Here is a 27,295-nt window from a genome sequence, read left to right on the forward strand (position 1 = left end):
CTGCAAATGGAACAAGTTTTTTTTTTTTTTTGTGTCAATGTTAAGGAATTATTTACTTAAAATAAGCTTTTACAACTTGCTGAAAACTTACTTACGAGTTAGTTTTGTCTCATTTCAAGTGTACTAAGATATTTTCACTATAAACTAGACCAAAAACATTTTGATGTTTTGTTTTTGCAGTTTTAAGCAGAAAGTTAGGCGGTGAAAAGGGGCATTACTCCCACTGTTAAGCATGGTGGAGCATCTGTGATGCTGTGGGCCCGTTTCACTTCCAAAATCTTGTTGGAACGTATTGCAACATAAAACCTTTTTGAAATAAACATCTGATGAAGCCCGGCAGGAAACGAATAACGCATCATAAATCAACTATGATTAAAAAAAGAAAAATAAATATTACTTACATAGAATAAATGCACTCAGCATAACAAGATTGGATTTTTTCAATTTTTTTTCAGTGTCAGTTTATGCTACTGTAATAAAATTACGTAACCTTAGAGAAACAGTGTCTTTAGTCAGAGGCTCCTTCACATTCACTGTAATACAGACTGCTACAGGAGATCTTACCTGTCATCACCATTTACAATAACACTGAAGAATTTTAAATCAATATAAATTACAACATTTACTTTCCCTCTGAGATCGATAAAGTATTTTTGGACTGACATAGTAATTATCTTAAAGTTTTTCGCACATCTTCACCAGGTCTGCCAATAAATGTGTCCCCACTGCAATTACTCAATTCTACATTATTAAAAAGGTTCAACTTTTTAATTTTCTTATAAAAGTTTGGATTGAACTCCTTTTCTTCTGGATGTTGTGCTACTTTGAAATCATTTTCCTGAGTCCAGAAGTGTGACTGTTACCTATTATTGCTTGCTCTTCAACGCAGCATGTTCACACTGCATGAGCTCTAATGGCTCTCACACTTTTAAATTGGTTTCCTGGTACAGGAACGCTTTTAAACAAGAAAGGAGGAACATTAGCATCAACATTAGGATGTATCCCTTTTTTTGTTGTAAGGTCAGATATTATTTTTAATTCCCGTGAGACACCAATCCCTTTATCTTTCTGTCTTGAAAGCTGTCTCTCCAACCGTTGACACGGTGCCTTCTCTTAGCAACGGCTCGGCTAATTTGGTCCGAAAGGACGTTTTCCGAGAAAACGTCTTTGATCGCAGCAAGCGCGTAATGAACTCTTCCACAGACGAACAGAGAATGTTCTTTAGCAATAATGTGCCTCGTTAACAGTGACGTCCGTGAAGCCGACCAGTCGCGCAGAGATAAAACATGCGCCCACTGTTTTGAGACGTGCCTCCTCGTTAGCCAATTAGCTGCTCTTTCAGCAGTGACCACGGGGTCTTTCCCTGGGAATACGCGGACTGTTAATTGATTTACAAACTCATCAAACCTGATCTTTTGTTCCCGCCTTCTGTTTCTAATTAAACAGAATACAGAGTCCGACTCCTGGGTCAGGACAGACCCAAGGTTATTGGTTATCCTCCCAGCAATTAAAACTGACCCACTTACTGGGTGATACTACTCTCCTGGGGACGAAGATGGAAATGGGGTTCTTGAGCGAGGAATCTTTTATTGATCGGCAGTGGAACCCCAGAGACAGGTAACCGTGTCAGCATGAAAATACCACCATCACTCTACTCAAGCTGGACGAGAAGCAGCTGAAGTGAAATGGGGCTTTGACGTGATTTCATTTAATAATAAAAAAATATTTGTTAAATATTCAAATGTGTTTCTGAACTAGTCGCAGTAACTGTTTCAATACGAAAAATTAGGATGGTTTAGAAAATACAACTTACAAAAAAAATTGCTTGTAAATATTTCATGGACCCAAGACATTTTATGTTTTATCGCAACAACTTTTTATTTTATTTTCTTAATTACAGTGGAGGGAGGTAGGCAGCAGATTATGGGTTTTGGAAAGTGTAATATTTAAGTTAAGATTATGGAACAAAGCTAAAACCATACAAGAGAGAAAAAAAGCAATCTAAACTTAGGACAAGAACAGAGAGGGAGATTACTGAGTGAGGACAAAGATGGGAGACGAGTGTGGAAAAGCTGAATAAATAAAGCTACTCAAAGTACAAAGAAAACTAAAGCAGAATTTCCTTGAATTACACAACACATTACGCATTATACTTCCAAAACTACAGGGTCACCTCTCTAAATCGTTTTATTACAGTGTTCGAATCACTTTCATGACCAAAGGTGTGTAGAGGGTTACTCTCAGGGGCGTGTTATCATGGCCCTTAGTGACATTTAGAAAGTTACACTGCTTAACAGTAATAACTTGGCTTATTTAGTCTGTCATAAATGCTAAAAATCGGTTCATGTTTCTGTCATATTTTCGCCATTTTATTTAATTGTTTCAAACAACATATTTAATTAGCAAGAAAAAAAAAGAAAAATATTTTACATTTTTAGCTCCAAACTATATTTAATTTGAAGAAAAATATTTAGCTAACAAGCTAAATAGTTTGAGGCTAATCATTTCATTGCTAGCTAAATATTTTGCTTCAAACTTAAGCTTTAAGATAAATATTTAGTTAGCAAGCTATACATTTACATCAAACTAAATATTTACTGTCCTAACTAAATATTTTGCTTCAAACTTCAACCAAGATATTTAGCTAGTGAAATCCATATTTAACTTCAAACTAAATATGTAGCTTGCTAGCTTATTATTTTTGTTTAAAGCAAAATATGTAGCTAGGAAGCTAATATTTTGAGGCTAAATATTTAGCTTGCTAACTAAATATTTAGCTTCACAGCTTAGCTGTAACCTAAATATTAAGCTAGCAAGCTGTAAATTTAGCTTCAAATGGACTACTTAGCATAAATATTTAGCTTCAAAATTATCCTTTAACCTTATTTAGCTAGCAGGCTCCATATTTAGCTTCAAACTAAATACGTTGCTTGTTAACTTAGCTTGGAGCTGAAAATGTTGCTTGAAACTAAACATTTAGTTTCCTAACTAATGGAGCTAACTCAGAATTTAACTAAGAAATTCATGTTTTAAACAGTTATTCTAAACACAAAAAATATCTATAAATTCATGAACTCATAAGAGACAAGCCTGTCAAAATTAAGCTGATGTCCTCCAGTCGTCTTTCCTTGTCTCTCACAGCAGTTACCTAAAATTGACACCGCAACTTAGAGTGACGGCCAAATAATTCATGAAAGCCCGAGGTTTCATCTCATGATAGTACAAAACTGTAACGTGTCCAGAAGCGACGATTGACTTAAAGCGTTTGAACCGACGTGCTCAGTGATTTCCACAGTTCCAAAAAAACAGATATGGAGATTGGCAGAGAATGCATGAAATCATTTATTCATGAGACACTGCTCTTTGGGGCTCTCAGTCTCTGAATGAATACAGAGCAGATTTCTTTATATGCCACATCCAGTCGGTGGATTTCTCACACGTTCAGTAAATCTTTAAATGTGTTCAGGTGGGAGCGATAAAGATATCACGCACGTAAACTAACACTATGCGAATCCACATTTACAGAATGAGAAGAGAAACCGTAAACATCCGACGCAAACAGTGGCATATGAATTTCCTCTGACTGTCTGCACACTTGTAAAATAATGTAGCTAACAGAACAGAAGATTAAATGCGTAGAGCTAAATTTAAAATATAGCTTTGAACACTTTATGTAAGAGCAGTTGACTTTTTGTGAAGAGAGTGAGATTTGCATCCATCCCCCTCTACTAGACAAACCACTGATTTTAGAAGACACATTACTACAATAGACTGGTTTAAATCAAAGACCAGTCAAAGTCCAGACCTACATCCAACTTACAGTCTGTGGCAAAATTTAAAAAATGTGTTGTGAAAGGTCCCTGAAATCTGGGTGTGGACTGAAACCTGAACCTTTAGAGAAACATAAAGACAGTAATAAAGTCAGCCTTTTACCACCTAAAGAACAATTCCATGCTTACACTGGCTCCCTGTAGCTCAGAGAACAGACTTTAAAATACTGCTGTTAGTTTATAAATCATAGTTTAGCACCACAACACATTAAAGATCTGCTGTTGTATCGACCTTTCAGATCTCTCAGGTCTCCTGGTTTTGGTTCTGCTCTACATCCCCAGAACCAGAACCAAACATAGAGAAGCAGCATTCAGCTTCTATGCACCACAAATCTGGAACAAACTTCCAGAAAACTGCAAAGATGCAGAAACACTGAGTTCCTTTAAATCAAGACTAAAAACCCACCTTTATAGAGCTGCCTTTGATTAGTAGAACCTGGAACATTGATCAATATATTAGAAATATATTTGCTTGATGATTTTTATGAAGGTTTTTGAGAAATGTCTATCGCCGTTTCATAATTAGTTACTGTATAATGTTCTACAGTGAAAAGCACTTTGAACTGCCTTGTCGCTGAAATGTGCAATACAAATAAACTTGATTGATTAATTAAAATAAATGGGAACACAAAGTCCTCGATTATGTTGAAATACAATGATGTGTGTGAGTTGTAAAGACTATTTTCCTAGAACATGCTACTTTGTGGGAAGCAACTGCTTTAAGTGGTGTTGTGACTTGAGTTTTGGTTATGTTTAGGGTTTAGGATCAGGCATGCCCTGGTAATGGTTACCAGGGTAACCATCAGCGTCAGGCTAGATAAACGAATGGAAGTCGATGTAAAGTCCTGGTAAAGATAGTGGAAGATGACATGTAAGAGGGTGTGTGTGTGTGTGTGTGTGTGTGTGTGTGTGTGTGTGTGTGTGTGTAGTCAGACAAAGACCGAGCAAACCCACCAGAATGTGACCAGCGAAGCAAAGGAGGAGGATCAAAGCCAGCAGCAGGAACGTCAGGCCGAACGAGATCCCCAGCACAGTAGTTCTGCAACATAAACACACTCAGCAGAGCCATCCAGGGCCGCATAACCGTGATGAAGTTTCCACTGCTCTGTGTCAGAGCTGCAATCCATTCACAGTAATGGGACGTAACAGGAGATTTTAGGGCATCTCCGGAAACAAAGCCTTCAATTCAGACATTTGTCTTAAGCATTGGCTCGGCAGAAAATTAAATACAACTGCCATAAAACAGATGAGGTAACGTCTCGACATTGTGGAGCAATGTAGTGGTGAGTGGCGTGGGGAGAGAGACAAAAATTAGAAAATCAATGGCCTCTCAGAAGCGGAATTACACCTTTGGCTCAGAGAAGCGGTAAATTAGCATGACCGCGGATTTCTCTCCTCGCCGTGGAAGCGACGCCACGCTTTTGATTCACCTGATCTATAATCACTGGCAGACACGGTGCCCTTTCATCTCATCGGCTTTTTAAACATTCTGCCTCTTGCTCCCCTGCCTCTTTCATTTCAGCCGGGTCCCCGTTGATGAGACAGCTGGCGTCAAATGGCTTTTGCGCATCAGCGTGGCACCGCAGCTGGAGGCGGCCGACGCTGCCGGCAGAGTGTGCCGTGCGAGTCGAGTGAAAGGGACCAAAGACTTACTTGGGCAAGACGAGGATCTGCACCACGAATATACAGCAGAATATGAGGCAGGCGCAGGTGACGTAGTACTTGAAGGCGGGTAAGGTGGTGGATCTGTACTGTTGAGAGAAGAGAAGTATGAGAAAGATGGTTCCGGGGTAAAGCAGAATGCTGCAAAGCGTAATGAAATATGAGCGCAAGATCACAACCAGAAGGAATAAACAGAGGCTATTTTGTTGGGATTTTATGTAGACCAACAGATCAGTTGATACATAAAATCCTATACAAAAGTCACTTAATTAGTAACCAGAGTCCTGCTGGTTGTAACTCAATCTCAGTTTCAATCCAGCTGGTTTGTAAAGATCTTGGAGGCTCTTTACTGTGTTTTCACACCTGATCATCCAATAGACTTGGTTCAATTTGGGACCAAAATTGCAACATTTGTTACATTTTCATCTGCTGCGGTTCGCTGTGTAAAACAAGCCAAACCCTTTGAAAAGCCTGTTCACTCCCCTCGCCTGTGGGGGCGCTAAACCAAGGACTGCTGAAGGAAATGATATGGAAACATCAGAAGAAGAAAAGGGTGCAACTTCCTCCTTCGACAGATGTAAACAAAAAAGAAGTAGCATCAGCTTACAGCGTTTGTCGGTTTTCTCTCATGTTATTGGTAACAGATTTCACGCTACTTCTCCCGTTAGTTTTAGACAACTATTTGTTTTGGTTGTATTTACCCAGAATGCCCTGCGTTATAGCTCATGTCCTGCTTTTGGAGCGGTCCGAATTTCAATCATATATGCTTTCAAACTGCGCCAGAGTTCACTTCAACTGAACCAAAACATAGGTTTTTAAGCGGACTAAAGTTTGATCCAAATCAAGAGTTTGATTGCACATTCACACCTCCCCAAATGAACCAGACCTTCCAGGCAAATGAACTAGAGTTTGATTAAAGCGGACTAAACAAAGCTGGTGTGAATACACTCTTACAGAACATGGTAGATAGGTTAAGAACTTTAAAGCGGTATTATTACAAAACCTGTTCAAACCATCTGTGGTAATTCTGGAGCAGGTGATAATGCTTCTTTGTGCACTGAGGATGCAGCGATCTTTCACCAAAATATCTCTCCAGTTCAGCATCAGACTGATGCATGTGGTTTGAAACATCGTCCAGCAGTGATGCTATTTTTGGCAGAAGTCTTAAATCTAACACTTTCACCTATTGACTCAGGAAAAAAGTTTGTTTCCTCCCACTTCACAATTACAGTCTACTTTATGCTGGTCTCACAAATAAAATCCCACAAACTAACGTTTCATTTTGTGAATGTAACACTGTAAAGTGTGAAAAAGTTCAAGAGGTTTTAATACTTTAGCAAAGGCAATGTGGCCATTTTTTCGAAATGCGTCTAAAATTCAACAAAAGAGAAGCAGACACGACCTGAAATGTTTACCGGAACAACAACAACTACTTCAGGATAAAGTTTCAAAGTGGGAAGACAAAGTTGATCAGAGACTTTGACAAGCCTGCAGAGTCTCTGTGACAAACTGTCTGTTTTATTCCACATTATTCCATTGATTTGTTTCCCCGGTGGATGGAGCTGTCTGCGGTTGTGTGTGCTTTCGCCTACCTCCTTCTCCAGCGCTTTGTTGTGAAAGAACAATGAGATCCTCTGGATGTCCTCAGACTTCAGCCACTGTCTGGAAACACAATGGGAGCAGACAGACCACAGGACGACGAGTCATTCCTCCTGATGCCTTATTTACCAGCTGAGATGCTGCAGGTGGTGGGGCTTTCACCTTGATTTGGTCTCAGGAGGAACTAACATAAACGAGTTTGGTAACTTTCCTCAGGAGAGGATAGGTGATAACAGTTGATGTTGAGACGGAAATCGCGGTGCCTCATGTGATTCCTGCACATAACTACACTGGTCAGATGCATTATTCTAAAAGATTTCTAGGAATTTCTCTTTGTGTTGCCTAAAATATCTCCGTACCCATCATTGTTCATCTGGTGATGTATCGAAACCTCCCTCCAAACCAGACTGTACACTGCAAAAACACAAAATCTTACCAAGTAATTTCTTCCAGTTTCTAGTGCAAATATCCTAGTTCACTTGAAATAAGACAAAACTAACTTATAAGTAAATATTCAGCAATATATGGGAGCTTGTTTTAAGTCAATAATTCGTTAATTTTGATGAAAAAGTACTAAATCTTTTGGCAGATTATTTCACTTATAACATGGGAAAAATGTCTTGTTATAAGTGAAATGATCAGACAATGGAACTAGTACTTTCTTATCAATATCAAGGAATTATTTACTAAAAACAATCTCCTATTTATTGCTGAAAAGTTACTTGTATGTTAGCTTTGCTGGGTTTTTTTTCAATTGAACGAAGACATTAGAACTAGAAACTGGAGAAAATTACTTGGTAAGATTTTGTGTTTTTGCAGTGTGGAGGTTCAGAATAAAGCATAAGTGTGTAAAGTAACATCCACTCTCTACCAGCTACACACCCAGTGCTAAATAGTTAATTTTCTCCAGAAAGTTACATTTGTGTGGTCCAACACATGTCTTAAGATGTCTTTTGCTTTTTTGCTGTTTGCAGATTAATTAGTTTCAGTTTCTGCCTGAACACATTTTGAATGAGAGGAAAACTTGGACTTGACAACATGAAAAGCTTTTCTGTTCAGAAAGAGATACTGACTTTCAGCTTCCTTTGCATTTATTTTTTATCTGTATTTTTATATAATTTATCTTTCATAAACAGGAGGGTTTCTCAGCAGACATTGGGCTTACTTCTGTGAGTTGATGCCATCGATGGTGCGAATCATTCGCTCGTTGAGTTCTTCTTCAAATCTTTTTCTCTGAGATTTGGATCTTCAGTTAAAGGAAAAGAAGAATATGATTAAGAGCAGAAGAAAAGGATAAGAAATGTCAACAAACGTCAGTGTATTTCATGGGGTTTTTATATGATTGACCAACAATTTTTCAAATTAAACCCTTTGAAAAACTACTACTTCTAATGGCAGATTATTTCAATTAGAACATGGGAAAAATGTTATAAGTGAAACAATCTTCCAGTGGAATTAGCACTTTTTCATCAATATTAAGTAATTATTGACTTTAAATGAGCTCCTATATTTTGCAGAAAAGTTACTTGTGAGTTTGCTTGTTTTATTTTGAATGTACTAAGATATACGAACTAGAAACTCGACCAAAAATACTTGGTAAGATTTTGGGTTTCTGCAGTTTCTCCACGAACTCAATCTGCACTATTAGTGCTGATTTAATCGCACTCGGTCACAATGAAAACACATTTAATTTGGTGTTTTAAAAGCGGAAACTCCAAACTGCTGCATGTGCCTTGACCAGGAGTGACAGCTGTCTCACCTTTCTCTTCTTTGAAAGTAGTACTGCCCCATAGGAACGTCCTGGAACATGAAACGCATTCACTGTGAGCGCCGGCCCTCTGTGTGCAGGTGAGGCAGAGAATAAGCAGACACAGGTCACTCACTGTAGTGTTGATCTTGCCGTTGTCCGCCGTCATGCTGTCTCGGTGGTGGAGGTTGGCGAAGGGCTTGGCCGCGCCCCAGGACTCCAGGTAGCGGGTCATCCGGACGGACGCCCTCATCTTCCCCCCGTCCAGAGACGGTCGGGAGCGCACGCCCAGCAGCGGGCTGTGCCTCTCCATCTGAGGACAACATTTGGAAAACAGAGAGGAAACCCGACAGGTGAAAATGCACCGATTCTGTGGGCGTAAAAGCGAGATGGACAGTGAGCCGGAGGGGGTGGGGTTGCTGGGGACGTTTGACAGCCTTCCACACTTTCCACTCGCCTCTCAGTGTTTTTGAGCAACTTGAAACACTTTTTTTTCAGCGGCGGATGACGCAGCGGCCGGCGGTTATTTTAGCGACGAGTGTTTTTCTGCCACTCGAGTTGAATCGGTGGAGGATTAAGAGCCGCACCTCGGGCGATGCGTTTTAATTGCTCGCAAACCACACACACACACACACACACACACACACACACACACACACACACACACACACACGCACACACGCACACACACAAAAAAAAGTCTGGCTGAGGCTATTTTCAGCTCTAACAGTGATGTTTAATGACAGTGACAGCAGAGATGACACCTTCTGTGGTACAGGCACCATGTTTGGACTGGGCTCAATGAAAATGTCAGAGAGCACCTGCAGCCTTGTCTTGATACTTATTAGAATATTGAAAAAAAAAAAAAAAGAAGAAGAAAAAGCTCAGCGGACATGTGCAAAAATCTATTAATTACAGTGACAACATTTTGGTGTAGGAGGAGGAAAAGATAAACATAAGCCGTGTAAATATACTGAATGCATCAGATTAAATAGAGGGTGAACAGAGACCGCCTGAAGGAGGCAAAAAGGTTTTCCTGCTCATTATTTAGAGTGAGAGAGGGAGAGAAAGAGAGAGAAAGAAAGTGTGCGGTTTGGCCAATTTACGCTCTGGTTAAAGCTCAATTTTTTTTTTTTGTCTGTTGCCAAGCCAAACAATCTGAGCACGTTCTGGATGTCAGGAGAATTATTATTATTATTTTTTTTTTTTTAAAAGCGATGTTCTCCACGGACGGTTCACAGAAGAGTCAGGTCCTTTAAATATCCCCAATCAGACCTTAATGTCCTGTTTTGTCAGGAGGAGCTGCACAATGTCACAATCCTCTCATACGCCCGCAGCAGAGAGCGCGCTCGTAAACATAATCCTCTCCGAGCCGAGAGACTGACCAAACACCTGCCAACATTTGATAACATTTAGTCACTGCTACACTCCATTATTTTTCCACTACTTGACAATGTCGGTGTTTATTAGCGGCGCGTCCGGGAGCAGGAGGAAGGGTGGAGATGATTTGTCTGTGGGTTTGTTTTTTCTGGGTTAACCTTGACGAGGGTGTCCAAATGTACGGAGGGAGATTGTTTTTTTGGCTGTTTTGTCTCGTTATAATTACCCGAAACCGGATAATTACACCGCGTTCTAAAAAGTTTTCCACATTTTATCACATCACAGCCATTTCATCTGTTTTATTGGGCTTTTATGTGACCTTTTTTTTTTATTATTAAAAAACAAAAAAGGTTTTGCCCCGGAGTGAGAAAATATTAATTGCCTAGAGCTGCAAATGAAGAAGAAGAAAAAAAAAGGTTTTTAAATATACCCAAAAGATGAGTAATTTCAAAAAATAAAAATATTCAACTAAAATGTATTTTTATATGTCTGCTTAGATCTGAGAAGGACACCAGCTGAATGAGTCCGGCTCATAATTATGGAAAATGAAATCACTTACAAAAATAAAGCCCCTGGTTTTGGATTGATCCAAAGTATCGATACCAAGTCGGAATCGGATCGATATCAGCTCATCAATACTTTAGTTTCAGATTCAGTCTTGAAATTTTATTTTATTTTTGTACTGTGGTGCCTCAACTGCACCTCAAAAAAGATTTTGTTTTGATTTGCTCTCAAATTATATATTTGTTTTTGTATTTTGGTTGTCCTAGAAGTTATTTCCGATAAACGATAATATTGTTGTTTAGCTACCATTTTCAAGAAATATAATGGAAATGACACAATAAAGCAAGACCACATTATCAAAGATCAATAAATTACAAATTCAAATGAACATTTAACACCGGAACTGGAAGACATTTTAAATATCCAAAATAAATAAACAAAACAACAGAAACAACAAATAAAATCAGTTTTTAAGTCTTTGGAAACAAAATTGTCCTTAAACAAAAAACGGCTCACTGAGACCAAAACACCAGACTGAAAACTTTTATCGTCCAGTTTGTGGTAGAAAAAGAGAGAAATTATAAATCACCCAAATAGAAACGACTGAGCTCTTTTTAACTTATGATGTGATTAATTGATTTATTGCTTATTGAGACCAGTTCTTTTTGTCTATTTGATAAAAAAAATCTTTCATAATTGTTTTTTTTTAAGTGTTTCAGTGAAGTGGGTCAAAGCCACAAGGTTGAAGTTTGCTGAGATAAACCAACAGAAAGTAGTTCAGGAAATGATGAAAGTTTTTTTTATTATTAAACTGAAATATATGGAGTGCGTCAGGGTTGTGGTGATTTTTGACTGCATGAAGCAATACTTTTTCCAATTCTGAGACTTTTTTTTATATTGGCCCTAATAATCTTTTGTATTTAAGTGCAACGAGGTAGTTAGTTATTTTTGTTCCCTCAACTGCAAATAATTAGACTTCCAGTCATTTGTATTCATTGTTACAGGTTGTGACAGTGCTAGGTGAGTTTCCATGCGGCGGCGTCTCACCTTGGGGTTGATGACCAGGTAGGTGACCACGCTGTGTTCCTTCAGGTAGGAATCTCTGCTCTGTCCGTCTCCGGGCTCCACCTTGTACGAGCCTTTCAGATGCTCCAGCGTCACCGAGGAGATGTGGACCCGCCTGGAGATGAACGAGCAGACACATAATGAGAGGCGAAGTACCTGCGTCACCGCGCTGTTGACAGCTTTTATAAAAAAAAACAAAACAAAACAAAACAAAAAAAGCAGGTTATTTGCTTGCCGGCTTTTGAACCACTCCCGCCTGCAGTTCTCCCTTTTCATCTCTGTTTGTTACCTTGGCGCGCACAGTTAGGAGAAGATGGAAATACATTTTGTTTTTACTTTTTCAGTCGATGTGGGTCTTTTTTATATATATTTTTTTTTTTTTATTATCATAAAAAAATGTTGCATTTAAAGGCGGCTGTTTTTCCGAGCCGCCTTTAAATGCAACATGAACGCTACGACGCTCGCGCTGTGTTTACACCTGTGCGGCAGTGAAGGAGACCTGCTGCTGCTGTGCAGAGCGACGCAGGTTTGTGTTAGGATCATGGCAGCAAACCAGCAAAACGCAAAGAACTTTTCACAGTTTTTCCCTCCAAACTAACCGACTGTTGAGTAAAGCTATTGGTGCAGGTAATGTTAGCTAATATCAATACATCACCTTAAGCTTAACAAGAAGCCTGTAGGCTACCGATGTTGTTGTCTATGTTCAGCTACAATTCATTTTGCCCCCAAAAAAGTCGATTCACCGTTCTTACAGACAGGGAGTCGTATCCCCCCTCCCCCCAACCGACACACACACACACACACACACACACACACACACACACGCATCGTTCAACCAGACAGCCATTTGTAATCCATACGGGGGGGCCCAAAAAATGTTTGGGAACCACTGTCTTAGCAGGAGACAAACCATTAGCAGCCCAGTGAGACAACACTGCGGTACCAGAGAGCTTATTTTCAGAGGAGCGTATACTGACCCATCGGCCAATTTTCAGAGCTTGTTACAGCGCCAGGCAGGCAGACCTAATGGCGACATAACTAATGCAGAGCTGCTTAGTCAACTGAGGTAGCTATAATTTACTAAAATGCTATAATAGGTGTAATTATAACAGACTTGTCTCATGTTCCAAGTCTCACTGAAAGTGCATTTGTCCTTTAGGGGCCACCGTAATGGTTGCACAGTAATTACCAACAAACACTGCTGTGAAATTGCTGCTTCCGTTTGAGGAATCTCACCCTGGCACTCCTCCCGCCTCCATGTGATTGGCCAGCGTGACGTCGTGCGACCACACGTCGTACTGCCACTTGCGGAGGCCAATCACGCCGCAGAGGACATTCCCGGAATGGACGCCGACGCGCATGTTGATGTCCACCCCGGTGGCGTCACGGACCTTCCTGTGGACGGGGAGAGACAGAGCAGAAACAGACCTCTGACCTCTGTTTTCACCGGAGGGTGACATCCAAGGAGAGGACGAGTCGTGTGTTCGAGTCCTCTTCATGTTGCAACCACAGATTTCAGTGTATTTTGTTAGAACTTTAGTGTTGAACGTCTCTCAGCGGTCGGCTCAGTTCGTCTTCTAAGACATCGAAGACGATATGGTCGGCCACCTAAACTGCCAGGATCGAATTAATTAGAGATAAACCAAAAGGATTATGGGAGTTCTGGAGTAGAGTTTAGATGGAACCTGAAAAATTCAACCCATTGGCATTGGCCGGTCGGTCCAGAATCGACTCCCAATCTCGCAATGTGATCAATGTGATCAAACCCAACATTTTATTTTAACAAAGATTTTACCGCTTTCGGTTTCAGACCAACGCTTAAGCTAGCGGTGCAACTTCTCCCGTTTTCAGCTTTTGTTTAACGCCTCTCAGCTCCGTCTTGTTGCTTGTTGTAACCGCAGGGTGAGTCAGATGCAAATCATCTGGGATGTGATTGATGGGATCCAATCTCAAGTGGAGTAAGCACTGATTGGCTACGGCGTAACAAGAGCGACTAGCTTACAAGGATTCGACCTGCGTCTCGTATAAACTTCTCCAATCTTTTTCTGGCTGTTCTCCTCTTTTTGAGTCTGGAAAAAAGCCACAGGCTGTTCATTGTAGCTTCGATGTCCTCCATCGTTGCGTTGTGTTCCGCTTGTGTCACAAGTTTAGTTTATTTAAAGGGACAGCATGCGTAAGAATTAATAAAAGATGCTTTACGCCAGAATTAATTTAAGCTACTTTTCACCTGTAGATCGCATCTTCAGACTGTAGAAACGAGTTGCTATGACAACCCCACACACTGAAGTTGATAATCAATTGCAATGGAGAAACCTTTAAACCATGTAGATTATAGGTGACTCAGGTCGAATTGTATAGTGGAAAGGGGATTATTAGTTGTGTGCTTAAACATCCAGCAACAGCAACAATGGAATACAATCCACTTCACAGACCCCAATATTTTGGTCTGACAAAGTCCAGATACATTACAGTGAAGTGTGTGGCTGCAACAAAAAAGTTCAGGGTGTGTGAACGCTTTTGCAAGGTTTTGAAAGTACTTCTGATAAAAAAATAAAAAATAAAAAAACACATCAGAGGCCAAAGTAGACCGCAGTTTGAGTCCACAATCTAATTAAAATCAGTTGGACAATTAAAAAAAAAAAAAAGCAACAGTGAAATCCACAAACTGCTTTGTAATTGCGAGGTGTAATTGCCGACTGTGATTAAAGGTCAGTGCTGGCGAGCCAAAAACATATCTGTCCGTGAAAATAATACGCATCTCTATGCATGAACGAGAGACGGAGAGCAATGAAACAGGAAACAACAAACACGTAAACCATGATGTGTAGTCATCTGCTTAAATTTTTACTGTTGGTTCTGAGGCTTATCCTGTTGTATTGTGTCTAAACAGAGCTGGAATTTAATCTGGCATTCTTTCTGCTCAATCTGTCTAACAGGCGCGTGTTTGTTTGTTTGTGTTTGTGGAGGAGGAGAAGAAGAAGAGTGAGGAGCGGGAGAGGGAAGGGGTGTCGGTGAGGTTGGTGGTAGTCGGGCGGGGGGTGGAATTGGTGTTTTACTTGATGGCCTCACACATATCCAGGCCCATCTTCACGCAGTTCCTGGCGTGGTTCGGCAGCGACTCCGGGAGTCCGGACACGCAGTAGTAGCAGTCGCCCAGGATCTTGATCCGCATGCACTCGTTTTCCTTCAAGAACGAGTCAAACAAACCACACCCGCATTGATGAGACGTCTTTATTAATGGCCAACATTTCCTCTTACTCCTCACTTCCACTCGACGCTCGCACTCTCGCAGTCAAATCCATCAAGCCTAAAAAAATCAGTCACCCACATGCACAACACATTAGCTCTTATTCCACATGTGGGATGAGTATCAGCTCACCGCTGGAGCTTTTATTTAGTTTTATGTAACTGCAGCTTCAGGAGGAGACAGTAGCTGAACACAAAGCTCAGGAAGCCTGACTCAACTTATAGCTGAGCACCATGAGATTGGCATTCACTGTGGGCATCCTGCACGCACACACGCACTCTCCGAGTCCGCTCTCTGGGCTCGGAGAGCGGACCATAACAAGGCCCAAACGGCTTTTGGTCGGAAATAGAAATTGTCGCCTCGGCTGGTTTATAATTAGTCCAGTCAGAACGTAAGCTAATACGTTCTGAGTGGACCCGGTCGGTCCAGAATCGACTCCCAATCTCGCAATGTGAAAAGCTGTGACCCCTCCCCAGCCTGAAGAGGGTAAAACAGGGATACGGCGATTGAATAATGGGTTAAAACAGAGGTGTCCAAAGTCGGTCCTCGAGGGCCGGCATCCTGCATGTTTAATTCTCTCCCTGGTTTTACACACCTGCATCAAATGATGGCTCATTAGAGGCCTAAGCAGAACACTGACTTGCTGACGAGGTTGTTGCTACCACTAGGGAGAGAACTAAAACATGCAGGATGCCGGCCCTCGAGGACCGACTTTGGACACCACTGGGTTAAAAGAAACAAAAATCACTTGATTGAGCCTGAAACATCCATTATTTTAAAAAGGCTATTCGGTGCAGGACTTCGAATCTACAGTCATGGTTCGCTACTTTTTTCATATATTAAAATTAAAAACATTTTTTTTTCTTATTTGTTTTTTTTGTATTAGTTTTTTTTTTTATTTACGTGAACAAAGAAAGTTAAAATAACCCGACAATAATTCAACTTTATCAGCATGTTTTGGAATTACAAAAAGCAGCCGATACAGAACTGACTGGACATCTGGTTACCAGCTGTACCTGAATGCACCATGGAAGAACAACTGTTGGGAAAACTTGTGCTGCATTCGGATCTGGTTCAATGCAACAGGCAGCTGGATTTGGACTTCAGCCTGTTTTTCTCAGTACCAGTGGTGTTTACATTCTGCTTGTCATAGTTTGACATGAAAAATTTAGTAATTAAGAGCTACCTAATTCACATTAAAAAGCACTTTCTTTGCTGTAAATGAAAATTAAACTTTAATCTAAAATTTAATGATATGAAGTTGTTTTACCTTAGCAATCTGGTCAAATTTGCCAAACAGCTCATTCAGCATGTGAACAAGTTCACCAGGGGAGCAGTCACTGGCCAGCCGAGTGAAGCCCACAATGTCGGCGTAGAGTATGCTGCAGAAAGTAGAAACAAACACCACATAGAGATGTTATTGAAACGCATTTTATGTGTTTTAGTTGCTTATTTTCAGAAATGGTCACTATTTGAGTTCATTCTTAGAGGATAAAAGACAATAAACCCAAAAAACCAGCATGTTTACACTTCTTGGTGAGATTTGAATAAAGATTCTCACTAAATTATATCCATCACTCTGCGTGATTTCTAGTAGAGTAACAAAGTAAAATGTTTCTGTTTGGCCCCAAAATTTAGAAGAAAAAATCTTAGCCATAGGGGAATGAGACAAACCAAAGAAGGAGGGGAACAGATCATCTAATGCCTCAAAATCAACCGATAGCTCTAGTGACTGGGGCTGCGGTTGTTTGTGAGCATAAAGTTTTTCTGACATTTTCCTATTTTTTCCTTTTGGTTTGTTTTTTCTTTTCATGTTTCCTCTGTTAGTATAAAATATTTGCTGATATCCACGGTCACTTCATCAAATCAAATCAACATTTGCACTACATTACGATTCATAAATAAATATTCCGCTTACCAAATATTTTTTGGTCTCATTTGTAGCGCAAATATCTTAGCACACTTTAAATAAGACAAAATTAACTTAAAAATAACTTTTTAGTAAGATATATTAACTTACTTAATATATCTATTGATAGAAAAAAGTATTTCATCTATAACAAGACATTTTTCTGCTGGTACTTTTTCCATGAACATTAAGGAATTATTAACTTACAAAAACTCTGTTGCCTATATTTCGCTGAAAAGTTACTCATTAGTCAGTTTTGTCTTATTTCAATTAAACCAAGATATTTTAATTAGAAACTAGACCAAAGATACTTGGTAAGACGTTGTGTTTCTGCAGTGTGTGCATCACGCTGAGTCTTTAATCGCTGTATGTTTGTACTGTATTGTGTTGCTATGTGTTACTCTGACTCTTTTTTCTGTTTCTCTTAGAAGACAGAAGGAAATGTGGGAACGTTTTATTGGCACCATTTCAGACCATTTTAGAGCAGCTCAGTCATCATCTGTAGCTTAAACCAGACGACACTCCATAAACCCAGCTTGTCGTCGAAAAAAGAAAATGAATTTGAGCAGCATCACAAAAGAAAAAGCATTTTAGGCAGCATAGATCCCAGTAAAGCAACACAGACGTGTGTGCGTGTCCTTGAGTGTCTGTTCCTTGTTCTGAAAAGAAATTGGCCTCCTCTCCCCGCTGGACCATAGGAGAATTTGTTATTAGTGGAGGAATAATAGCGAGATCAACGCGAGGACACTTCGCATTCACCCATAAGCCCAGCTGAGGCTGGAGTTGGACAGAAATACAGCCTCTTGAGTAAAGCTCCAGGATGACGTAAAAAAAAAGAAAAAAAAAAAGAACAGGTTTTCCGGGGACTGCTGCTCTCATCGTGAGCCAAGATCGGCGGCCTCTGTGCTGTGACGATAAACCTTTGCCGCACAGAGAGGGATGTCATTGAGCGGCGAGGACAAAAGCTCCTTTTCTGTTTGGCAAAGTGACCTTAGAGTAAAACGGGAGAAAGGGACGGGTTAAATTTCAGCTGAACTTCACCATGGCAATGAAAAGAAGCGTGGTAAGAACACCAGAGGAGATGACCGGAGAGGAAAAGATAAGAGAAGAAGCATGAGTGAGGAAATGGAGGCCAAAAAGAAAAATTTTAAGACGTAGAAAAAGGCGAGAAATCTAAATTTAATAGCAGGTAGAGAGCAGTCGGACAAAAGGTGGCGAGAAAAGAGCAGTGATGATGATGATGGGTTGGAGGGAGGACAGGAAGGAGCGGTCGAGCCACCTAGATGAGAGCAGAGAATAATAACCTTTATTATGTGTGGAGGGAGGAAGCGGGAGCCGTACCTGACGTTGGTGTGCCGCTGAACGTAGAGGTTGTGGAAGTTGTTGGTGCTCTCGGTGCGACCGAAGTTTGGCCCCTGCAGCCGTTGGATGATTTCGGCTTTCATCACTCTGGCTATGTGCGCGGGCAGCAAGGACAGCAGTAAGCGCTCCTGGACAGGCAAAGACGGGATCAAACCGATCCGGATCACTCTTTTTGAATACGCACCATTACGTCAAAAGCATTCAGCTCTCGTCTCTCTCAAAGAGAAATTCGGTAGATTAAACTGGAACTGAGTGTGGCAAACCAAGAACAAGGCTTTTAAAGGCCAAGAATATAATTTAATTTTATGCTGCCAGCTCCTCATTTGACTACAACGCATACAAAAATAATAAAAAATTCAGATTTTTACTGAGGTCCAAACAGATTGCATCAGAGTGTCTGAAGAGTTTTCCTACACATGAAAAAATCTGTTACACCAGCGACACAATCAAGAACTTCACATGTAGGCGGATGTTGTGTGAGAGGAGCACATACATTGATGTATTTGTTTAATGTGTTTTTCAGCTACATAGTGCCATTTTGTAGCATAAACAAGTAACTGTGTCACCTTCAGTTGTCCTAAAAATACTACATATATCAGATATATGTAACAGTAAAAGAAATTTTACTTCCGGATTTAATGCCTTTAAATTGGGCCCCTGTCTCTTTAAACACTCCTACTCTTTCTACTGAGAAGAAGATCGTATAACGAGTTCAGCTGATGTGCAGATCCACCAGGTGTTTGCTAATTGCTGCTGGCTAGTCTGAAGGAGCTGAAAAGTGGAGGGCTGCTCTGTGAAGAGGAAGTTTGGAAACTGCAGCTCCAAGGAGATTAAATCCTTTAATCTCCATGGTTGCCATCTCAAACATTTATGGAATAATCGAAGAAACACTCCAGGTGTGTTTTTGATGTGGGAATAACATTGTAACATGATGTGAAGCCCAAAAAAGTTGACTTTGACATGATACTGCCCCTTTAAGTAGAAAATGATACAAGGTTTTCATCTGAAACTGTAGTTTTAAAAAACTTTTGTTTAGTGATTATCCATTTCATGCCTGAGTATTTTACATTTTGAGCTTTATAGATAATAAAATGCAGTCTAGAATAAAAAAAAAACTGAACTATCTCATCTGTGACAGAAAATTATCTTTTGAATTGAACCGTTATGAAATCTTTGTAGCTAGAAATTAAACTAATCAAAGCTGCAGAAACGTTTACAGTTACTGGACATAGTCTGACCTTGTTATTGACATTTTGTAGATTTTTTTCAGACCCTAAAAAAAATTCACAAACACAAAAACGTTTTCACTTTAAAGGCTCTCCGACAGAAAAGCCAAATGACTGCAATGGTATTTTTAATGATTTCAGAAGAAAAATCCACCACAGAGAGACTCAGTTGATACATTATTTCTGTTTCTCACTTCAGTTTCTAATTATTTAACCTCCTAAATATAGCTCCGTCATTAATTCTCTCTAACGATGGCTTATTGGGGTTAATTTATCAGGGAGAACTGGAGGCCGACGTCAGAAGAGCAATGACTGTTTTACCCCACACTCTGATTTTTTCATTATCTGCCGGTAATGAGGGTGAAAACCAAGAGAAACATATTTTTTTCCAGTTTAAATATTAATTCCTACTTCAATTAAATGCATCTTGACCTCTGCCTAAGGCGAGGAAAAAAAGCAGGGATGAAACAACGTGTGTAACTAAGTCAGTCACTGTGGCGGCGAACTAAACGCTCCTTCAGTATTTCCGCTGTTCTTCTGTGATTAACTTTTTATGCCAGAGTCCTCATCTGCACCCTCGAAATTCACATTTCAAACAAAACACGCTTTTCTCCAGTCGCTGGCTATTCCAGTTTTTAACTCTCCACTGCAGGTCTGACCATTTGTTCCTTTCTTCTTTTTTTTTTCTCCATCTCCTCAGAATTTGTAAGGCTGTTTAACGCCTTGGGTGCGTTTGCTTTGCGTGGAATGAGTCACAGATCAAGTTTAGTGAGGCTTAACAATGAAGCCGAAGTGAAATCCAGGTGGCAGAGCCGTGTTTCAGTTGCCTCACAGCAGCGCCGTTCTTGGCTCGTGCTCCGATGTGTAGTTTGCATGTTCTCGTTGCCCGCGTGGGTTTTCTCCAGGTACTCCTTCTTTCCACCCACACGCTGAAAATCTTTACCGCACCAGAAGCATGAATATGCAAACAGGTTGCCAGTGACTCACAGGAGGTAAAGTCCTTCTCACACTGATGAACGGATGAATACTTTTCTTAAAGCGCTGCAGATTGTCCACGCAATCAAACACAGACCTGCTTTAACGTAGGTCCTGCATAATAGTAGTAATAAAAAAAGAATAATTTATTGATTGATATTTTATTGTATTGATAGAAGAAGCTTTTGTGAAATCTTTTTAATTCTTATTTCGAGGGTTACACAAAATTAGATCAGCTGAGTCTTCAAATGTTTGGTGTTGGTAATTTAGGTACAACATTTTCTTTTCTAAATACATACTTAAGTTTTTTCCCCAAACATTTACATTTTTGTCTGAACCACTTTTAAAGAACTTTTCAAATTTCAGAACACATGGCACGAGTAATTACAGAAGGAAAGTTTATAATCTTATATAGTGAAATGATTTATTCTGTTCTCATTTTTTCTTTTCTGGCAAGTTACAAGTTCTTTGAGTTACCACTGTTTCTATCAGTTCTTTCGATCAGTTCATTTTTAGAACTTTGCAAATGTTTTCTCAACGCAGCACACAAGACATGTGAAAACAAACCAGCCCAATTCATTTCAACCAAATGGTCAGATTCACAAACACAAACTAAGCAGTCTTACTAAGGAAGCCCAGTTGGTTGCATCAAGCTGAAATTGTAGCCATTTACCTCAGCAGCAAGCATGTGGCGACAGTGGACTATGACTGCATCGATTCCACATTTATTGGTGTTTTTATCTGTCACTATCCTAAGAATTGCAAACACTTTGTTTTCCACTTCAGCGTATTTTGTTACAACAACAGTTATAACGAGGGATTTAGCCACGCTAGGCCAGAGGATTTTCATTTCAGCCTTTCCCTTCATAAACATATCTGTCTTTTTAAGAGGGGGATATGAGAATAAAGTATATTCACCAATTATTCTGGCAGCCTGTCAGGCAGAGCAAAGCTGTGTGAGTATAGAGTCAGGCAGCGTGACTGATTGGAAAACGGGAAAGAAAGAAAGAAAGAAAGAAAGAAGGAAAGAAAGAAAGAAAGAAAGAAAGAAAGAAAGAAAGAAAGAAAGAAAGAAAGAAAGAAAGAAAGAAAGAAAGAAAGAAAGAAAGAAAGAAAGAAAGAACAGCTGAAGTTTAAAGAAATATCAAATTCGGATTTTTTGAAAGAAAAATATTTAGATAATTAGAAACATCTTTGGTGACACAAAACTGAATCCAGCAGTTAAGACTTTTGGCGTTGAAATAAGTGTTACGTGTTCCTTATTGGTTTGGTATTTCTAAAAATAACACAATAGTTACTGTATTACTGTATTATTCAAACTGTATAGTTACTGTACTATTCAAATATGAGAGCATATGAAACACTGTTATAGAAGTTCGTTATTTCAATTCTTCTCCAGACGCATCAGATGGAGGGGTTGTTTCAGATCAATTTTGGCGAGCGTGTGTGAGCGTGAGAGCATGTGTGCGTGACCACGCGCGCACGCTGCTGACCGAGCAGCTGCCTGCGCCGCGCACGCGCGCAAATCGCACACAGTTATGTGACTCACAACTGCGGCTCACAGTGAAAGAGGGTCATTACATTGTTCACACACCACGGGCTCATTTCCTAAAACACAGCAGCAAATTAAGTCTGGAGAGGGGCTCGGTTTGAGGGGACATGCTAAAAATAGAAAGGCGCACCATCCTCTCTTATTTACTTATTCAGCATCGAAGCAGTTTGAACGCGGCGCGCAGCAGGAGGGGGGTATGGTAGCCTCAAGAGCTGTAGTGTTATTAATTGTGTGTTTGACTAATGAACTAATAAGATCTGCAGTCAGCTGCTGAATGAGATTTGGCTCTGTGAATGTCATGAACCGGCATTTGCATGTATCTGCGCTAATTTTAATATGCATACACTTCTTCCCACACGCAAACTACTGCAGAGAAACATATGCCAGAAATATGCCAAGGAAAAAAAAGTTAGTGATTTGCATCTTAGTGCGAGAAAGAGCCAACACAAGTATGCTATAATTGTAGGCATGCAGTACATTTGCTGGCAAAACAGAGAACAAAATAGCAGCAAGTAGCTGGCATGTTTAGTTTGATGCTACTAATATGATGCTGTCCTGAATTGATATAGGAAAATTGCTTATTTTGTCATTAGTAAGGGTTAGACAAAAAGAAAAAAAAAGGTCATCATAGTGAACCACCTCTGAGCAGACCATCAATTATTTGTGTAATATTATATGTCACTTCCCTGGTTGGGAAGAATGCCTAATGTCACGACAAAGACGTTAATGTCAAGCAAATGTCACAGCAAAATGCCACTTAAGACATGGCTGACCTACCAACTTCCCTTCTCTGACAAAACTTTGAAGTAGTGAGAATTGGCAAATAACCAGAATGCGATTAAATTTTAATTTGGCTCTTTATAGTGTAGGGCAAATAGGAAACAATAAGACTGGAAAAACCCTGTAGAGTTATCTGCTTTGGATATGGGGAGGACTGTAGGGTTGTGCTTTGTGCTTCGTGAGTTACTGTGAAAACTATTAGCTGTGAAATCAGATAGTTCTCAACTTACAATTAAACTTAGCTAATCTTATTTAGCTAGCCAGCTAACAGCTAGTGCACTGTTGTCATCTTGTGTTTGTCTCAGAATTTGGGTGTAGTAACTATAACACAACTTATTGAGCTTGTTGAGCTTTCTAGCTGTGTATGATAAAACTAGTGGGATTTGCTAACTGTTGTGCTAATAAAAGGTGATAATTTACCTTCAAATGTTTGAGTTCAAACACAAGCAAAAGGAAAAACATGTTCACGATGCTTAGTTATAATTTCCACTGGCTTCATAAGGTACAAACTATCAGCTACGCTAAAATAGTTTACACTTAAAATTTTTGTTTTGCATGCTAGTCGGCCATTTTGAGAATGGGACTCTGGTCTGAACTCAGAATGATGAGTTCAGGTGTTCCTGTTGCATTTTCACCTGGGAACCTGGAAAATCTGACTTCCACAAATGGAGTTCAGTGTTACACCCACTATAGTGTTGGTTTTTCTGCTGAATAAAGTCTGTCCTGTCAGTGACTACTTTCTGACTTAATACAGTCTCACATTTAAGCTCAAATTTCACAATGTGTACAGTTCCTGTTGTAAGGTGAACATTTTTCAGAGAGGCCGTTATTACGTCCATGCTTTTCCACAGCATTAATCCGATAAAAACAAATGAAAAAAACAACCAGAAATTAACTCCATTACATGTAAAACTATATTTAACATTTAACAAAAAGCTGAGAGTTCTGTCATATTTAGTTGCTACAGCAAATAATAAGCATTTGCACTAGGGCTGAAACGATTCCTCGAATGATTCGAGTACCTCGATTACTAAAATATTCGTTTACAACAGCCCTAATTTGCACCAGATTTTAAACATTCTTCCACATCAATCCTTTCTTTGAAACTCTAGATTTTGGACTTTGTACCTGTTGATGCTTCTCAAACTCCAGTTTGATGGGAGACTTGATGCAGTTGCAGGTGTCCTGATAGGTCTGCCTGAGCGCCAGGTCCATGAGGTGCTTGTGATACGCCCCGGCCAGGTTTCCACAGGTGAAGATGATCACATTGGCCAGGATCTGCCACACACACACACGCCGCATATACATCAACTCAGCAGCCATAAAAGATTGTCCGCACACGATCCGCGTCGCGTTTATGCCCGCGCCTGAAATGTTCCCCTGTGTTCTGCCGTCCACTTAGGGTGTATTATTACCTCATAAAAGCAGGAGAGCACACACTTTTGTGTTAGCTCTCCGTCATTATCCAAACCTCAAGCCTTTTAAAAAGAGGATCCATGGATCAATAGATTATCCTTGTTGCTGTGTCCAAGCGTAATGATCGTTCCTGAGTGTGTTTTATGGCCGATGCAGACGTTCAGCGTCTACAAGACTGAGAAGAGCCACCGTGATTAGAGTGCTATCAGTGTGTTTACTGTGAGGCTTGACTGCAGAGCCTCTGAGTGTGTGCGAGCGGGTGCCAGCTTCAGAGACGCGTGCGCTGCACAATCACATTACCCTTATGAGTTGCTGTTTTTTTTATTCAGGCTTGGAGATGTTATTGCTCTTGGAGATTACTTTACGTCTGAATTTGCTGCGTCATGATGGGCCAGCTACTTCATAACCTGGACTTTGTCTAAAATACTCTGTGTCATCGTTTCTAGTTATGCAGAGGGTACGCTCAGCAGCGATGTTTAGAGAAGGTAATGGAGCGGCCGCACAATCATCCAGCTGTTCAAAAGACCCAAATGGCGAGCTCACAACACAGTCACCTCACGTCTGCGGGCGAGGCAGAAAGTTCTTTAAAACGTCCATTTCCTCCATACGGTTGGCCTGCGCGCTCGAAGGCTCGAGGATGGACGAGTATCGGTCTCACCTGCCACACCAGAGGTTCCAGTTCTGTAGCAGTGGAGGTCAGGCAGACGCTGAGGGTGACGGTGTGTGAAAGGCAGGTGATACCGCTGGCGATGACGGCCCATTTCATGGAGAAGGGCAGCATGGTGTAGACCACAAACACAATGAACAGAAAGAACGACACCTGCAGATAGAAAGTGACAGAAAGTATAAGAGAACCAGGTGAAAAATTAGGAGTTCTGGTGATTAGGCGCCAACTTTCAGCTGATGCTTTTAAATATTTTTATACTCCGAGGTAGGCCCGTCGCAATAAATCAATTAGTTGCATGATGGATTAAAGCAACCTCAGCTATTTCCATTTGCATGATTTATTGTTTTTCTCTTTTCTTTCTTTGTTTCTAACAAAAACCGGATGACTTCGGTCTCAACTCGCCCCCTTTTCTTGAAGAACAACTTTGTGTACAGAGACATGATAATTCATTTTACTTGTTACTTCTGCTGTTCTATTTATTTATTTTGGATATTTAAAATGTCTTCCAGTTCCAGTGTTAAATGTTCAGTCAAATTTAAAGTGACACTGATCTTTGATGATGTCAAAGATCAGTAATTTATGCTGTTAAATTACTTGAAATTGGTCTCGAAAACAATATTAACATTTATCACAATAACTTCTGGGGCAATTTATCGTCCAGTAAAATCTGTTTATTTGACAGGCCTGGTCAGAGGTATATTTCACTGCCAATTACATTTCTGTGAGGTAATTCGCTGGACTTCATGGATGTTTCTGTTAAGACGACGAATGTAACTTTAATTCTCGTCAACAAAAGAACTTTTAAAAAAACAATTGTTTTTGACTTGGAAGTAAGATTCAGATAAATCTGCCTCTTAGGTAAATGAATAATATTTTCACGTAATCGATACTAAAACCGTTCCGGAAGTAAAGTGAGTACTTTAAGTTTGCATTTATGTTCTTATTTAGAAGGAAAAATGCCATTCCTGTGTTGTCCTGTTGTGTTGACAGATTTCAAGTACCATCCATCCACCAGTTGTATAAACCCGTTTATCCTTGCAGGGTCGCAGCGGGGGTCGGTGCCCATCTCCAGCTGTCATTCAGTGCTACACCCTTGACGGGTCGCCAGTCCATCACAGGGCAACACACACACACACACACGCAAACACTCACACACACACGCACGCGCACACAAACACTCACACCTCATGGTAATCTAGAGAGACCAATTAACCTACCAGTCATGTTTTCGGACTGCTGGAGGAATCTGGAGTGCCTGGAGAAATCTCATGCATGCACAGAAAGAATCCAGGCCAGCACCTTCCTGCTGCAAGGTAACAGTGAAACCATCTGCACGGTTTTGGGCAAGACTCAATAGAAACAAGAAATAGTGACTGATAAGATCCAAATGACCAGGAGAGCACTGTAACTGAATAAACGCTGCTGTAAACAACTCTAGTAGCTAATGTTGGCCATTTTTTTTACACTAAACTAAATGTTTTTTTGTTTTTTTTTAATATGTCTGGACTTCATTTGTTCATTCATTGTTCAAAATCCAGTGGTGTCCGAATGTTTGCCAAGTGACTCCAAAATTGTGAAATTGCAAACACTTTAGGGCCACAAAAGTTCAACTTTTAAATACAAATTCAAAACCACATTTTATTATGATTTATTTTTCTCTACTAAACCAAACGTTGGATATTTTAGTAAAAGAAAACAAGAAATAGATAAAAAAAACAAACATGCCAGTACCTTTCTTGATCTGAAACTTGCTAATATCTGAATATATGTCTTGAAACACAAAAAAGGAGCAATTAAATGCTTTTTGACCAGCACACGAACTGCAAGATGTGGACTGAGAAATTCTAGAATTTCTGCACATTTTTTGAAACGCAGCCTCAGATTAGTGACATATTTTCTCTTTCGGTGACGGCAAAAAGATGCATTGCTAAAAACCCATTTTGTTCTCCTGGACCCAGTATCGTGTGCCATCTCCTCTCGTGAGCTCCATGTACCACGACTCCTCTAAAAGATGGGAAAGCGAACTAAAACGCAACCAATTCTAAATCTGACTCAAAAGATGAAACACCAAAAAGGTTTTATGCGCTGATGAAACAGAAGTGACCGCAGATCGATGCTGCTGGAGAGGAGGATCACTGCTCTCAACGATCCCCAGGCTGTTAAAAAAAAAACTTGAAATGTAATTCTTTTCCTTTCCTGGACGTGCTGCAGTTTTCTCCCACCACTGTTAGAGGAGGGGGAATCATGACTCTAAATCAGAGGGCTGTGCACAAATTGCAAGTGATACTAGTAATTACAACACCAGTCCCACAATGGAGTTTAAAAAACACAAGCACATGAATGCCAGCAAACATTCAGATTGTGTATATTGTTC

At 40.1% G+C, this 27,295-nt stretch overlaps 1 protein-coding gene across 1 annotated transcript in view; it reads right to left on the reverse strand.

The window, feature by feature from the left end:
• Window positions 1-27,295, reverse strand: part of LOC103146018 (adenylate cyclase type 2-like) — a 71,212-nt gene that overhangs the window by 18,446 nt on the left and 25,471 nt on the right. Inside the window, exons 3-15 of the mRNA XM_007563721.2 lie at window positions 24,913-25,074; window positions 23,967-24,116; window positions 18,285-18,433; window positions 16,305-16,416; window positions 14,844-14,971; window positions 13,024-13,182; window positions 11,770-11,902; window positions 8,975-9,151; window positions 8,851-8,891; window positions 8,257-8,337; window positions 7,085-7,154; window positions 5,484-5,581; window positions 4,785-4,869 (exon numbers count right to left, since the gene is read on the reverse strand). Of these exons, the coding sequence (XP_007563783.1) occupies window positions 4,785-4,869; window positions 5,484-5,581; window positions 7,085-7,154; window positions 8,257-8,337; window positions 8,851-8,891; window positions 8,975-9,151; window positions 11,770-11,902; window positions 13,024-13,182; window positions 14,844-14,971; window positions 16,305-16,416; window positions 18,285-18,433; window positions 23,967-24,116; window positions 24,913-25,074 (1,545 nt within the window). The remainder of the gene's footprint in view (window positions 1-4,784; window positions 4,870-5,483; window positions 5,582-7,084; window positions 7,155-8,256; window positions 8,338-8,850; window positions 8,892-8,974; window positions 9,152-11,769; window positions 11,903-13,023; window positions 13,183-14,843; window positions 14,972-16,304; window positions 16,417-18,284; window positions 18,434-23,966; window positions 24,117-24,912; window positions 25,075-27,295) is intronic.

The sequence above is a fragment of the Poecilia formosa genome, unplaced genomic scaffold, assembly GCF_000485575.1.
Source record: "Poecilia formosa unplaced genomic scaffold, Poecilia_formosa-5.1.2 Scaffold150, whole genome shotgun sequence".
In the NCBI taxonomy this organism is placed as follows: domain Eukaryota; kingdom Metazoa; phylum Chordata; class Actinopteri; order Cyprinodontiformes; family Poeciliidae; genus Poecilia; species Poecilia formosa.